The sequence below is a fragment of the Ursus arctos genome, unplaced genomic scaffold (assembly GCF_023065955.2).
Source record: "Ursus arctos isolate Adak ecotype North America unplaced genomic scaffold, UrsArc2.0 scaffold_10, whole genome shotgun sequence".
NCBI classification, from domain to species: Eukaryota; Metazoa; Chordata; class Mammalia; order Carnivora; family Ursidae; genus Ursus; species Ursus arctos.
In genome coordinates, this window is record NW_026622764.1 from 74,229,265 (window position 1) to 74,246,325 (window position 17,061).

A 17,061-nucleotide genomic window follows, 5' to 3' on the forward strand; every position below is an offset into this window, starting at 1 on the left:
TCTCTCGAGGCAGTAAACTCGGGCAGTCCTAGGGCTCATCTCTTTTGTTCCTTCTCTCAGAGATAACTATCCTGACTGCCACTGTCCAATATTTGAAAACCACCCTACTCCATTTTGCTTCTATCACAAAATAGCAGTGACTGGGTAGCTTATAAACAATAAAAACTTCTTTCTCACAGTTCTAGAGACTGGAAGTCCAAGATCATGGTGCCGGCAGATGTGGTGTCCCATGAGACTCACTTTCTGCTTCACAGAAGGTGCCTTCCAGCTCACATGGTGGAAGAGAGGTGAGGGAGCTCTCTCTGCCACTCTGGTAAGGGCGCTAATCCCATCATGAGGGCTCTGTCCTCATGATCTCATCTCCCCAAAGCCCCACCTCCTAGTACCATCACCTTAGGGGTTAGATTTTAACTTGTGACTTCCAGACCACAGCAAAAACCATTGTTTCGTATACTTTCTCAAGTTTTTCAGTTGTTTAATAAAAGCGGGTAAGTCTGTTCCCTATTATTTCTGTCTTGTATTACCTGTTTTGATTTTATAATTTCTTGTTCTTTTAATAAAAGCTACTCAAAACTAGCTTTATCTCTGTGAGATTCTTAGGCGTGCTTTTCCAGCCAGTTTCAGAATGATTATTTTTACTTAGTTGGAATTAATTCTCTTTTTTGTAGAGTTTAGTTGGTATCCGTTTTTTAGACGGAGTTTTCCTTATGTGGTTTCAAGTTTCAGTCTCAAGCTCCCCGTGTGATGCATTTTAACTTCTGGACTCATGCAGCCTGTCTAAAGGCTTTACTATTATTTTCATTCAGACCGCCATCTTTCTCAGTCTTTTATGGTGGCTCAAGGCTTGTGTCCTCAGTGACATTTGAGTCTTGGTCTGGCATCTTTATGGATTCCATCCCACAGATATATAGCTTTATTCAAGCCTGGGCAGTAGGTGCAACTCTTTTCTGCCTTTCATTGCTGTCTCATGCAGTAGGTCGGGCTGGAGTCCCAAGCAGTCCCATCAGGTGACATTTTGGTCTCTGTTCCTCTGTGGGCTTTGGTGGTAAGCTGCCTCTGCTGCTCTCTGTGATTGTAAACTTCAAAGACAATCATTTCAAGTAAAGCTTTACCACTGTGTGTTTCGGCCTCATTTCATCTTTGACTATTTCTATATGTTTCTAAAACAACCTTTTTGTTTTATCGAATATCGAATTGCTATGTGTTTAGGTCAATGGGCAGGGTGGATGGTTTTAAATCATGAGCTCCAAGCACGATCTTGACAGGACTTCATGCATTAATTGTGAAGAGTAATCACATGTTAGAAGCCAGAGTACCATGTTGAACTGTATTTATAACAAAGACATTCTCTCACCTCAGCAATATAGATAAATGAATATGTGTCAAATTTTACAAATTCATTTCTGTAGTTTTATGGAAAATTACTTCCTAGACTCATTTTTGAAAAGGAAATGTAACTAATATATTAGTGCATACAGCAAATACAAAACATAATTTTGTTCAGTTAATCCTATTATTGGAAAGCCATATTAGTTACCATATACTATCTCTGTGATCACATAATATTATTCCAAATGTTTCTGTAATTATATGTATCAATTGACATATTGCATCAACACCTTGTTCTAAGACTTTAATACACGATTATCTAAAATAATTTCCACAATTTTGCTGTTTTTTTAAAGTATACTGGAGATGAAAAAAATCTGTTAAGTATAACTAAAAGTATTATTAAATCCAGAATATTAAATTTGCTATGAACCAATCATCTGGTTTCAATCACCAGGCTATTCTACCAGTCTTATATCTTCAAAAATATGATAAGGGATCAGCCAACATAACTGTGGGGGGAAAATGGCTAAGTTCTAATATTTAAATTCTTTGCTCACATCTGACCTCCCCTTTTACAAAAGCGTGGATTCATTCCCATATGTCATGTTTCCATATGACAGGGATATTTTACACACTGAAATGCCATCACGATCAATGTAAGTGTATTATCTGAAGAAACTCATAAAATTGGGCTTATGCATGCATCAGCCTGTCACATTCCAGGTCATTTGCTTGCTCCCACTGTCAAGTGAGACATTATCAGAAGTACTACAGTAGTGCCTAAGAGCTACTTATGTGCTTTGCACTTTCTAGACTCTCTCCTTGGCAGTCCATATTTGGTAGTAGAGCTTGGTGACTGTTCTGATGTCCATGTAGGGGTGCGGTTCACCTCTAAGACCACATGTGTTCTCAGTGGTTGGACTTTTGCATCCTTTCCAATTGCCCTAGAGTAGCTGGAAGAGTCTCTGTATGTAAGAGATATTGACATATCCTTTCATACCTAGAAATATGACAGGAAAATGAAAAGTGCCCTCTTCATACAATTGGTAAGTTATAGCTGGCTGAAGTTTAACATTTTGTTGGGATAATGCCACCTAATCAGTAATTTAGCAAAATGTTTTTTACTACAAAGTCCAGAGCATCATTTAAAGCAAAATAGAACATATTACAAAAACTGACTGTATTTTATGCTTGGCTCTACTTGTTATAAATTCCATGGAAGTAAATGAAGATAATATTGAAGCAGATTTATTTATAAAGGCACACAATTATTTAATGGGGATGTCTAATCTATTTATGGAGAATCCTACTGGACCATAATCTGTAGTTAGCATAATTAGTACAGAACACACTACTACGAAACTAATTTCTTTCTAAGCTTTTCAGATAAATTTAAATGCCTCAAAAAAGTGTATTTAAATTACCTGCACTAAAAGAAGTTTAGATTATTTTCGATAAAGATTTTAATTACCAAACCTTTTTTATTATGGCCTAAATTACCGAGGCCACCAAATTCAGATCTGAAGCACATGAAAATGGAATCTTTTCCATTGGATAATGGAAAAGCTCTATTCAAGGTGTCTGTTCTGATATTACATGTCAGAAATATATTTAACAACCTTCTAGCCAAGCTTTTTATAAAGTATAACATCAATGTGTGTACATGTATACATTCTAAAAACCTCTTCTGAAATATGTTCAATTTCTGTGCTTAACAATTATTTATCATAAAACACAAAATAATTAAATGTTTCATCATTTTCTTACCACTCTGGAGTGTATTTCCTTGGCATACAATGGGAATAAGAATTCCGATTCTCCTTCTAGGCGAAGACCATCTTTTGTAACACGCAAGTGACCCATTCCTGTCTGGTAAAAAGGTGAGACAATAGAGATTTTGTTATTGCTTTCTTTTTCCTTTCTTTTAGTATCAGCTAAGATTACAGATGCATTTTCATAAATTTTCTATTGGAACTTTTCTGTATTTCTCTTAAATACTCTAAAAATTTAGTTGTTTTTATTCAATTATCAGTATTTCATTAACTCTTGTTAACACAAAGGACTATTTAGGAAATACAAATAAGATTTAAAGATTCAATTTATAAACTGGGGATGTACTGTATGGTGACTAATTTATAATAAACCCCCAAGAGCCTACCATGATGTAAAAGTTTGTTACCATTACTATTTAAAAACATTTTTAAAAATTAAGATGCAATAAAACAGACTATTTTGAGGTGTACAGTTCTATGAGTTTTAACAATGGTCCACAGGGTATAGAACGGTTCCATCACCCCCACTCCCACTGTGCCTTAAAAGCTTCAAGTGTATCCGGCAAGTTTACAATATAGCAAATGTTCATTGGCCATTTCTTAAGGGAAAAGCAATATAGGAGGATGTGGAGCTCTATTCAAGAGGTCTGTTCTCAAAGAATTTTCAGTCATGAAGAATGACCACAAAGGATAGAAGACTTAATTCTGGAGATTACTAGTGACCATCATGCTGTTAAATCTTGTAGACATTTTAAAACTTCATTCCCTTAAAATTTCTCAGCAGCATTCAGCACCAGACCTCTTTCTTGTTGGAGCACTATTCTCACTTGGTTTCCAGGATACCACACTCTCCTAGCTTTTCTCCTTGGCCTCCATATACATTCATCCTCCTCTACTCAGCCTTTGACTGCTGGCCTCCTCAAGCTCAGTCAGGCCCTTTTCTGTGATCCCTCCCTGGCCATGCCCTTGGCTTCCATTACCATCTCAGTGTGGAAATTCTCACCTGTTTTTATTTGGAGTTTACATTCTCTCTTCTGAGCTCCAGACCCATATATTGATTGTCTATCTCTACTTCCCTTTTGAGTATCTTGGGAGCACCTAAATACAACAAATTGAATTCTGATCTTTCCTTTCTTCCCCCAGGATAGAGGTAGATTTAAGAAAGGGAGAGCAGAATGGTCAGGAAAAGGAAACAGAAACATTAAGGACAATTTTATACAGTGACAGGTGATTTCCAGGACAGAGATATGCTACTCTGAAGTGATGCCATAGACTTCTCTTTCAAAGAACTCCACTGGTTGATAAGCCCCACTAACAAGAACTAGATTCAATCTAGAATTACTCTGCTTGATTATCTGTCTGTGAACCACCATTATGGTCCTCTCCCTAAACTTGGGTGTGGGAGCAGTGGAGTCTGCACTGTGCTTAGTGGAAGTCCCTCAGTGCTGCTGGGCTTAGGTCAACCCCCACTACAGACAGGGAAGCTCTCCTGAGTCTCTCAGACACGTGTGATTCAGTGTGTAGCTTGGTTTAAAGAAAGGAATCAAAATCTAAAAGGTTGACAGCTACTGTTCTACAGTTTCTCACAAAATCTAACCATGCAATTGTAAGGCACAGTTTATGACATTAAGCCAACATTAGCAATATTATGAACTCCATCATGTATGGGTAATAAACCAATTTTTAGCAAACAATTCCATCAGGAATTTTTTGTCCTAAAGTTTATCAAAGTGAAGTTTCAAGATTGTATATTCTTTTTTTTTTTAAAGATTTTATTTATTTATTTGACAGAGATAGAGACAGCCAGTGAGAGAGGGAACACAAGCAGGGGGAGTGGGAGAGGAAGAAGCAGGCTCATAGCAGAGGAGCCTGATGTGGGGCTCGATCCCATAACGCCGGGATCACGCCCTGAGCCGAAGGCAGATGCTCAACCGCTGTGCCACCCAGGCGCCCCCAAGATTGTATATTCTAATCTGAAAATCTGTTGCTAAATTTCTGTGTTTAATTAAACAAATGCCAGGAGTTCTTCTGGACTCTATTTTGCTATATTGGGGAAGAAAACACCAATAAAAAGTAATGCTAACTCTAGCCTCTGAAGTAGCTAATTTACATAATCGGATTGCAAAAGCTAATTGTTCCTTGTCATGTGTCATTTCCTCCTCTGGCTATTCTTCTGTCTCCTTACTTGAAAAATAAGAAAATTGACGTGAGGTGACCCAAGCCTCCTCTCACTTGTAATATTCTATAGTTTTAATAAAATAAATTACAAACCTCTGCAAACTACCAATCACTCCTCAGTGCCTGAAAACAAAAGAATATACCTATTTGTCTAGTTTCTCTCTCTCTCTTTCTCTCTCTCTTTTTGTTTTAGTCAGGTATGTTGAGGTATAATTCACAAATAATAAAATTTACCTTTTTCAGTGAACATTTTTGCAAGTTTTCACAAAGTACAAAACACCAACACAGTGAAGGTAGAGAAAAGTTCTAGAGACCATAAAACATGCCTCCCTGAAGTCACTCCCCACCCCCACACTCCCATTCCTTGGCAAACACTGCTTTCTGTTCCAATAGTTTGCCTTTTACAGAATGTCACATCAATGGAATCATATAGTATGTAGCCTTTTCAGACTGCCTTCTTTCACTAGACTAATGCATCTGACCTTCATCCATGCTCTTGTGTATATCAGCAGTTTGTTTCTTTTTAGAGATGAGTAGTATTCCCTGGGGTGAATATATAACAATTTGTTAGATGGATAAAATCTATCAGTTGAAGGACATTCAGATTGTTTAGATGATTATTAAAAAGGCTTCTGTGTGAATATAATTATCATTTCTGTTGAAAAAATGCCTAGTAATGGGTTGTATGGTAGGTTTATGGTTAATTTTATAAGAAATAAGAAACTGCCAAACTGTTTTCCAGGTGTACCATTTTGCATTCCCATAAGCAATATATGAGTGCTCTGGTTGTAGTGTATTCTTGTCAACACTTAGTATTGTCAGTATTTTTTCCCATTCTAACAGGTATATGATGGTATCATATTGTGGTTTTAATCTGTATTTTCCTAATGACTAATGACTCGAGCGTTTTTCAATGTGCTTTTTGCTATCCACATCTCTTTTTGGTAAAATGCCTGTTTAATTTTTAAAAAATTAAACCTACAGTGTCCTGTAGGTTTCTTTTCTTATTATTGATGGTTTAGGGTTCTTTATATATTCTGGATACAAATCTTTGTTGATATGTAATTTGCAAATATTTTCACCCAGTTTGTGGTTTTTTATTTCTTTAACTGTGTCTTTCGAAGAGCAAAAGTTTTTAATTTTCAAGAAGTTCATCAATTTTGTCTTTTATGGTTATGTTTTTGATATTTTATATGACAGCTTTACCTAAACCAAGGGCATATTTTCTCCTATGTTTTCTTCTAGAATTTTTATAATTTTAGAATATACATATAGGTCCATGACCAATTTCTAGTTAACTTTTAGGCATGGTGTGAGGTATAGATAAAGATTATTTTGTGTATAGATATCCAATTATTTCAGCACAATATAGTGAAAATTTTATCCACTCTTCACTGAATTACTTTTGTGCTTTTGTAAAAAATTAATTAACCATGTGGGGTTGTATTTCTGGATTCTCTATTCTGTTCTATGGACCCATGTGTCTATACTTACTATACTGTACTGATTACTCTAACTTTACAGTAAAGGCTTGAAATCACATAGTGTGAGTTTACTAATTTTGTCTTCTTCAAAATTGTTTTTAAAACATTTTTATTATGGGGGCGCCTGGGTGGCGCAGTCGTTAAGCGTCTGCCTTCGGCTCAGGGCGTGATCCTGGTGTTCTGGGATCAAGCCCCACATCAGGCTCCTCCGCTGGGAGCCTGCTTCTTCCTCTCCCACTCCCCCTGCTTGTGTTCCTTCTCTCGCTGGCTGTCTCTCACTCTCTGTCAAATAAATAAATAAAATCTTTAAAAAAAAAAAAACATTTTTATTATGATAAAGTATACTTAACAAAATTTGCCATTTTAGCCATTTTTAATTGTATAGTTCAGTGGTACTAAGTACATTCATATTGTTGTGCAATCTTCACGGTCTATCTCCATAACTTTTTCATCTTTTCCAGCTGAATCTCTGTACTCATTAAACAATGACTTCCCATTTTCCACTCCCCCAGCCCCTGGCACCCACTATTCTACTTCCTGATTCTATGAATCTGATTATTCTAAATACCTCATTTGAGTGGAATCACATACATTTGTCTTTTTTTTTTTTTTTACTGTATTCTTGTTTCTTGGCTTTAAATATTAAGTTTTAGAATCAGCTTGTCTATTCTACAAAAATTTCTTCTGGGATTTTGATTAACAATGTATTGAATATAAGTATCAATTTGGGGAAGAATAGACATCCTAACAATATCAAATCTTCCAATGCATAAACCCTATTACCCCATTTATTTAATTTTAAAAATTTCTTTCATCTGTGTTTTGTAATTCTCAGCATACAAATCTTATCCATATTTTGCTAGACTTTTACGTAAATACTTCATGTCTCTTGGTGCCATTACAAACGATATTATTTTTATTTCACACCAGCTTCCATTTAGTCAGTATTGTTCTGGTTTATGCTTTTTCCTTCTTTTATTTTCAAAGTCCCTCAATTTTTTCTTTTATGTCTTTTGTAAGCAGATTATAGATGATCGTTTTAAAAATACAACTTGAAATTGTCTATTAACAGTAGAGTTTAATGTCCACAGTCAGTGAAATTACCGAAATATTTTGGTGGACTTCAATCTTATTTTTCTCTAAGATGATTTATACTGGTTATGGAGTTCAATCTCCCATGACCTGCCAATCATTTTGTCAGTAAAATGGCCTCTTGAGCTCTGACACCCATAACAAAGCCCTACAAGAATGTTGTGGTTTTAAGAATATAAAAGATGTACGATTCCATTAAGGCCAATTGTTCTTGTTAAACAAAATGCCCCAGTTGGGTGAAGAGGGCACTTTTGAAGAAGCGTGAGCCAGTACTGGGTATCAGGTCCCAGAAGGGTGAATAGTACCTCTCAGCATTGAAGCTCCCAGGGAAGGGTGTCAAGTTCAAGTGGAATGGGGAGGCATCTGTGTAGGAGAGAAGGTGGTGGTAGAAGTATGAGAGTGGAAACATGAAGGGGATTGATCGAATAAGTAGAGGAAAGAGTAATGGGAACCAAGTTCCTCATGTCAAGGGATATATATATATATATATATATGTACACACACATATATATATATAAAATCAAGTTAAACCCCGTCATATTGGATTGAATTTAAAATTTGTATGAACCACTGGTGTTGCATGTGTGTACATGGGTAGGTAGAGAAATAAATGTTCATACAAAGGTGTGTGTGTGTGTGTGTGTGTGTGTGTGTTACATCCTCTGACTGGGTCTGGGAGTAGCAGCACATCAACAGCAACGAGCATGTTTGACACTTGACTCTTAGCTTCTAAATACCATTCCCCACTTAAAGGAACAAGAGCTCCTTGGAGAGACAGCTAATTTCAGGGCCAGAATAAGGAAAGAGCATCATGGGCCTGGAAGATCTTGCGCCAGAAGACAAGGAAGGGCTCAAAGAACAATGAGGATAGGTCAAAAGACAGAAAAGCCAGCTAAAAAGGCCTCCCAGAAGCCAAATTAGATTCAAAATGAAAATCAAAGGAAATGACAGTAATGGATTATGAAAGCCCATTATATAAAATTAGAAATTGTGAGTCCATACAGGCATGCAAAAATAAATGAATGAATGAAAGGGCTGATGAAAACAAGATCTTTACATAGTTTGAAACTGTCTCCTTACAAATTAATCATAACTGTAAATGGGAAAATAGCAATTTTACAGTGAAGAAGCCTGGCCCTTTAATTAAGTGCTCAAAGTTGTAGGCCAAGCAAAAATTTGCTGCGTTGTTGAAAGTCCTGAATTCCAGAGGGTGGGAACAGAGGGTTTCTGGAGTTGGGGAAGGATGAGGTAGGAACAGGATAGTGCATGAACAGGGCCTCAGAGCATCTGAGTGCAGGAAATGAGCAATGGGGAGGCAAGGGTTTCTCATGGTGACCAAAATCAATTGGGATGAAAGGAAAATGGGCATGAACTGCAGTGGACTTGAGGCAGATGGTGGAAGTATATCTGTGACAGTGAGGGGGCAGTAAGAAGGTGAGTGCCTGATGTTCCCTACTGACTCTTGTTTATGAGGGAAGGGTCTGCAGCAGCATGGCCATAAGCTCTATGCACTCTGTGTGGGCCCATTCCTGACCATTGCGAGATGGAGCAGACTTGCTCTGGATTCCTGGGGCTCTCTCTCGAGTCTTGCCGATTGCACTGTGGTTCCTTCACTTTTACTCCACTGAATCTTATGAATTGCAGCGTGCTCTTTCATGCTTCCATGCATTTGCTCATGTTGGTGACTAATACTGTTCTTATTTTAACTTACACAGCTAATTCTTATTAATCCTTCAAGACTCATTTCAGTTATTCCTGTACATAGTACCCTGTGCATAGCTCTATATTAGCACATATATAGTTACTAATACATGAGCCTGCTTGTCTCTACACAAAATATCGGTTACTCCACTTTCAGAAGTAGAGTAAGAAGTCCAGATACCCTGAGATCACATGTGGGAGAGACTAATAACAGACTATCTAGTTGTCAATTCCAACTGAGTCCAGCTTTCTAGCCATCCCTGCACTGGCACAAGATATATAAATGAAGTCACCTTGAACCCTTCAAACGAGCCCTAATACCAGTTAATTATATGAGTGACCTCAACTGACCTCATGAGGAGCAGGACTACCTAGCTGACCCCTGCCCCATTTTTTTTAACCTACAAAATCAAAAGTTATGATAACAGCTTTTGATTTAAGCCATTCATTTTTAGAGTGATATGTTTTATAGCAATAGATACCTGGAATACTTCTTGCAAGCAGGGATTAACCACATCTATTCTCACCTCTTGATTTAATATCTGATGCATGGAAGTGCTTATTACATGGTTGAACTATTAAATGATCTGTTTCCAGAAAAATATCAGAAGTTCAGCCGATAAAACTCAGTATCATTTAGGTCCTACATTATGCCACACTCTCAGCTTAATGTTTATATGACATCTCAACTCTGGCTTTCCTTCCTTTGGTGTATCCTCTGCTGTCAATTCCAACGTGACCGTACCATCACACATTCATGCTTTTGGCAAATATCAACCAAGTGCCAGATTTCGACTCTTTTCTGCTCCCACCACTCACTCCAAGTGGGCTCAACACCTCTGAGCAACAGCAAGGGGCAGGGACAGCAGTCCCAGTAGGATGATGGCTTGATTAAATCCTCAGGTAGTTTATAGGAACACCAGGAAGATGAACTCTGCAGTTCAAAGTCCCTTCCATAACAAGCATGAGAGACTATGGACTCTGAGAAACAAACTGAGGGCTTCAGAGGGGAGGGGGGTGGGGGAATGGGATAGGCTGGTGATGGGTAGTAAGGAGGGCACGTATTGCATGGTGCACTGGGTGTTATACGCAACTAATGAATCATCGAACTTTACATCAAAAACCGGGGATGTACTGTATGGGGACTAACATAATATAATAAAAAAATATTATTATAATAAAAAAACAAAAAAAAAACCCTAAGTCCCTTCCATATAATGTCAGTAGGTAGAATGAGTAGGACTATGTCATGACTCAAATTCTTCCCCCTAAAGAGTTGAGGGAGAATTTCCAAACCACTTCCAAATCACTCTTCATCTTTCCCAAACTGGCGTTAACAGGTCGAGTGTTGCTCTGGCCCTTAATCATCATTTTCTTAGTTGTAGGCTTAGCATTTACAGCTAGAATAATCCAAGTAGAACATGATTTAATCAGCTGTTCCTGGAACTTAAATTCATTTGGTCAATTTCCTATTGTTTTTGACTTTCTTCATTCTGGAGGTCAAAAGATTGCAAAATACTTGATAGTTCTGCAAGTCTTTCTTTCTTTCTTTCTTTCTTTCTTTCTTTCTTTCTTTCTTTCTTTCTTTCATTTCTTAAAGTTTAATTAACTTATATATCCTTTTGAATTTATCACATTAATTTTGTTTCAAGTAACTAACTTTGATAATTTTCCTTTTTTGTATGAAATAAATTACTCTCTGTCTTCCTTCTCTGGTCAGCACTGTCCCCACTCAACACCTTCTAAAGACTAGCTGGGTGTAATAAGGAAAAACTCAGTTTTTTTCTTCCTGTGTATGGAAAAACTAAGCTTTCCCCATTATGGCTTTCTTTCCTGTGAGGCTTCTGTACTTTACACAGAACACTTCATTGTCAACATTTCTGGTCACCTGATGTGTGGAGGTTTTCCCCACACCCAGCAATCCTTAGTTAGACACAAGAGGGTGTCAGAGAATTCAACTCAATTCTGACACCATCTACCCAGAGATACCATCAAACGCCACAGACTAAGGGTTTGGTCCCACAAGACTGTCCTGTCCCCCCCACCTTCAGATGCCAGTCACAAGTCCAGGTTGTCACCTGTGCTTCTGATTAGCCAGCTATTTACCAGAGGGTCCAACAATCCCCTTACTGGGTTTGACTGAATCGCTAAAGCAGCTCATAGAACTCAGGGAAGCACTTATATTAACAGTGTATTAAAGAATTTGGTGAAGGATACAGATGAACAGCCAGATGAAAAGATATATAGGATGCAGTCTGGGAAGGTCCAGAGTGCAGGAATTTCTGTCTCTGTGGAGCTGGGGTATCTCACTCTCCCAGTGTGCATGTTTTTGCTAACCTGGAAGCTCCCCAAACCCCTGCTAGTGGGATTTATGGAGGCTTCCTCATGTAGGCATGAGCAATTATTAACTCCGTTTCCAGCCCCTCTCCCCTCTTTGGAGGATGGGGGGATGGGTAGAGCTGAAAATTCTAAGCTTCTAATTATGGCTGGGTGTTTCTGGTGACTAGCCCCATGCAGGAGTCATCCAGGAGCTCACCCAGAGTCACCTCATCAGAACAAAAGATGCTCCTAGTGCTCTAATCACCCAGAGAATTACAAGCGTTTTAGGAGTTCTGTGCCAGGAACTGGGGGAAAGGGCCAATATATATTTTTTCGATTATCTTGCACTGGGGATGGATGGCACATTAATTTCATCTTGCTTACTGTATTAGTTTCCTATAGCTGCTGTAACAAATTACTACATATTTAGTGGCTTAAAACAATACAAATTTATTATCCTACAGTTCTGGAGGTTGGTAGGGCTGCATTGTTCCTGGAGGCTGTAGGGGAGAATCTTTTTTCTTGCCTTTTCCAGCCTCTAGGGGCTGCCTGCATTTCTTGGCTCATGTCCCACATCACTCAGACTCTGCTTCTGTCATCACACCCCCTTCTCTGACTCTGACCCTCCTGTCTCCCTCTTACACTGGGCCCACCTGGATGATCCAGGATAATCTCTCCATTTCAAGACCCTTAACTAAATCACATCTGCAGTATCTCTTTAGCTATGTAAGGTCACACATTCACGTGTTTGGGGCATTATGATATAGACATCTTTGGGGCCATTATTCAGCCTACCACACTTAGCAATTGAGAATTAAGTGGTAGAAGCTGCTGCGGTTCTTGTCAAGCTTTAATGTGTATTTAAATCAGCTGGGATCTAGTTAAAAGGCAGCTACTAGCCAGTGGGTCTGGGGCGGGACCTGAGAGTGTACATTTGTAACCAGCTCCCAGGTGATGCTGTTGCTACTGCTCCAGATACCACACTGAATGGCAAGAGTTGAACAATGATTCTGACTCTTGGCTGCACACTGGAATCAAGGAGTTGTAAGAACTGCTGATGCCCAGTCCCTCCCCTTAGAAGCTGTGTTTAAGTTGCTGTAGTGTATGGCCTTGGCATTGGGATTTTTAGAAGCTTGAGACCCTTGAATGTTGTGTGAGAAGTTCCTTAGGTCTAAGTCTGGCTGAGGGGGAAAAGGTGCAATTGTTAATTAGTAACATTTACCACTGGCTAGAATTTGGGGTTGATGGATGATTATCATGTTTTTGCACATCTGGCTACCTGGTGACTTGCCCTGGGCTAGGGATGCCTGGGTGGCTCAGTTGACTAAGCATCTGCCTTTGGCTAAGGTCATGATCTCAGGGTCCTGGGATTGAGTCCCACATTGGTCTCCTTGCTTGGTGAGGAGCCTGTTTCTCCCTCTGCCTGCTATTCCCCCTGCTTGTGTGTGCTCTCTCTCTCTCTCTGACAAATAAATACATAAAATCTTAAAAAACAAAAAGACTTGCTCTGGGCTGCAAGCAAAGATGAATGAGATTTAGTCCTTGCAGATATTCCACATATTGTGCTCAGGGAAGGGAGCCTAGTCTATGAGCCCTCTGCCCACTCATTTGTATAGTTCTATCTGGAAGTATTCACAATTCAGTGGAGAAGATAAGTATAACATAATAACAGATGTATCATATAGAGAGCAGTGTAGGGTTGGAGGAGCTTAGACTTGTACCTTATTAGAGTGGCTCTTCAACTAAACAGTGTAGGAATAAAATAAGAAAATATTGGAATTTTTGTGTTTATGAGATGATAACAAAATCAAATACATTAGAAAAATTACCTGGTTCAATAAATTTTAATTTATGTAGACTGACTCAGAAACAGCAGGTATTTACCCCGAAGATACAGATGTAGTGAAGAGAAGGTCCATATGCACCCCAGTGTTCATAGCAGCATTGTCCACAATAGCTAAATTGTGGAAGGAGCCGAGATGCTCTTCAACAGATGACTGGATTAAGAAGATGTGGTCTATATAAACAATGGAATATTACTCAGCCATCAGAAAGAACGATTTCACAACATTTGCAGCAACATGGACTAGACTGGAGGAGATTATGCTAAGTGAAATAAGTCAAGCAGAGAAAGACAATTGTCATATTGTTTCACTCATTTATGGAGCATAAGAAATGGAAGATCGGAAGGAGAGAAGGGAAGAATGGAAGGGGGGGGTAAACAGAAGGGGGAATGAACCGTGAGAGACTATGGACTCTAGGAAACAAATTGAGGGCTTCAGAGGGGAGGGGCATGGGGAGATTGGGATAGGCCGGTGATGGGTATTAAGAAGGGCATATATTGCATGGTGCACTGGGTGTTATACGCATGTAATGAATCATGGAACTTTACATCAAAAACTAAGGATGTACTGTATGGTGACTAACATAACATAATAAAATTATTATAAAAAAAGAAAGATTAAAAAAGAAAGAAACAGCAGGATCTATTATATTCTAGGTTCTATTGCAGTCACACACAGAAAACTGAAGTCACTAAAACTTTAAGAAAGTTAGGTCCTAGTCTCCATCACACATAGTCCTAACTTACATACAAATTAGGTCCAAATATCTGTTGAATAAAATCCCCTTCCCAGCTTTAAGTAGCAGAAAATGTGATGTGAAACAATAAACTTATGCCAACACTCTAAAGACTAAGAATGAAAATGTCTACGTTTTTCTGAACATCTGAAACTTGACTTTTAATAATAAGACAATTTATTAAAAATGCTAAAGACCAAATATACATTTTTATTATTGAACTAGTCTTTAAAATTTTATTCTTTTTAAACTGAATGCATGAGACAACTTAAAGTCATTGGTAGTGATCAAAAGTAATAATATAAAATTATTTTTTCCAGTTCCAACCTGATTTATCAGCCATAATCAGTCTTCTTTCTGAGGACCAAAGGGTCTGGACCCCACATCTAGCACCCCAAATTTTAAGACCCCCATGTGAGGGATGGGCCCCCTAAAATACTTATCTCTGAAAACCAGTGGGACTTCATCCCTGAGCCTCACAAGACTATAGCAAACAAAGAAGCAGTTCTTAATAGGTGCATGAACATTCAACATGACCATCCCCCAGAGCTCACTGCAGCAGGACTAAATGGGCAAAAATGCCCATTTCCCAGTCTCTCCCTGGAAGAGAGTCATCTGCATGCTTTAAAAGCTACTGCCTTTTTTCATGTGTCTGTTGGCCATTTGCAAATCTTCTTTGGAGATGTGTCTGTTCATGTCTTCTACCCCAAAAATACAGATGTAATGAAAAGACGGGGTATCTGCATCCCAGTGTTCATAGCAGCAATGTCCACAATAGCCAAACTGTGGAAGGAGCTGAGATGTCCTTCAACAGATGATAAAGAAGATGTGGTTCATATATACAATAGAATATTACTCAGCCATCAGAAAGGATGAATACCTACCATTTACATTGACTTGGATGGAACCAGAGGGTATTACACTAAGTGAAATAAGTCAATTAAAGAAAGACAACTATCATATGGTTTCACTTATAGGTGGCATATAAGAAATAGCACAGAGGATCATAGGGGAAGGGAAGGAAAACTGAATGGGAAGAAATCAGAGAGGGAGACAAACCATGGAAGACTCTTGACTCTGGGAAACAAACTGAGGGTTGTGGATGAGAGGTTGGGATAACTGGGTGATGGGTATTAAGGAGGGCTGGTGATGTGATGAGCACTGGGTGTTATATGCAACTAATGAATCATTGAACACTACATCAAAAACTAATGATATACTATATGTTGGCTAATTGAATTTAAATAAAAAAAATAAAACTTACTGCCTGAGAGCCAGGCTTCTAATTTAGCACACATCTAGGGTCTGGCCATGATTTTCCCCAGAGTTCAGCAGCGAAGCCAGTGGACACCTCTCCTACCTTCTTCCTCAAGTCTTCCAAAATAATAAAAGCAAGATATTAGTATCATCTCAGAAGGAACTTATATACACATTTGGCTCCCCAGATTCTATGATTTCTATCCCAGGATGAGCCCCCAGATTGCCTGGCTCTGATAGCCAAAAGGGCTTGCATTCAAAAATCTTGGAGGACCATACAAACAAAGAAGCAGGTTTTAAGGGGCTCAGGAGTGCCCTCCCATGGCTAACCACCTAGACCCGCACAGAGGGAGCAGACCAGAATGCCCATTTCCCAGTTTCTCCCTGGAAAGGGTTTAACTACATACTTTCCCTGCTGCTACCTGAGGGTCTAGCTTTTAATCAACATGTATTTAGGTGCTAAAGTCTTTATGGGGTGCCTGGATAGCTCAGTTGGTTAAGCATCGGCCTTTGGCTCAGGTCATGATCCCAGGGTCCTGGGATGAAGACTCACATGGGGCTCCTTGCTCATCATGGAGCCCGCTTCTCCCTCTCCCTCTGCCTGCAGCTCCTCCTCCTTGTGCTTTCTTCCTGTCAAATAAAATAAATAAAATCTTAAAAAAATAAAGTTTTCCCCTTTAGGATATTGATAGGTTTTGGCATATCCTCAACTACCAAGAGCTAATAAGAACACTGATGGTTATTTGGACAATAACAAAAGTTTGAGAGACAGCTAAAAGCTCCAGCTGTGTTGGTTGACAAGGTTCGTTTCCTACACAAGACCATTCTGTCAAGACTGGGAGAGATGGCTGTTTTATCTAATATGCAGAAATTCAACACAGAAACTTGAAGAAAATGAAGAAAAATAGAATTATGTTCCAAACAAAAGAACAACATAAATCTCCAGAAACAGATTCTAATGAAATACAGTTAAGTAATTTACTTTTTTTTTTAAAGATTTTATTTATTTATTTGACAGAGATAGAGACAGCCAGTGAGAGAGGGAACACAAGCAGGGGGAGTGGGAGAGGAAGAAGCAGGCTCATAGCAGAGGAGCCTGATGTGGGGCTCGATCCCATAACACCAGGATCACGCCCTGAGCCGAAGGCAGATGCTTAACCGCTGTGCTACCCAGGCGCCCCAAGTAATTTACTTGATAGAAAGTTCAAAGTAAATTATAAAGATGCTCACTGAAGTCAGGAAAGCAATGCATTTCAACACAGAGATAATATATATATATTAAAAAGTACCAAACAGAAGTCACAGACAGAAGAGTATAATAGCTGAACTAAAAAAATTCAGTAGAG

General features: G+C 38.7%; 1 protein-coding gene and 1 long non-coding RNA gene across 5 annotated transcripts in view; both read right to left on the bottom strand.

Annotated features, from left to right (window-relative positions):
• Positions 1 to 17,061, bottom strand: part of SGCG (sarcoglycan gamma) — a 136,481-nt gene that overhangs the window by 43,918 nt on the left and 75,502 nt on the right. For all 4 annotated transcript variants that reach the window (XM_057309688.1, XM_044381690.3, XM_044381691.3 and 1 more), the window contains one exon: positions 3,100 to 3,201. In XM_057309688.1, the coding sequence (XP_057165671.1) occupies positions 3,100 to 3,201 (102 nt within the window). The remainder of the gene's footprint in view (positions 1 to 3,099; positions 3,202 to 17,061) is intronic.
• LOC130543235 (uncharacterized) lies at positions 13,707 to 16,241 on the bottom strand. Its single transcript, XR_008958410.1, has 2 exons — positions 15,723 to 16,241; positions 13,707 to 13,895 (listed from the first exon to the last, which is right to left on the bottom strand). It is a non-coding gene; the product is annotated as an uncharacterized LOC130543235 (long non-coding RNA).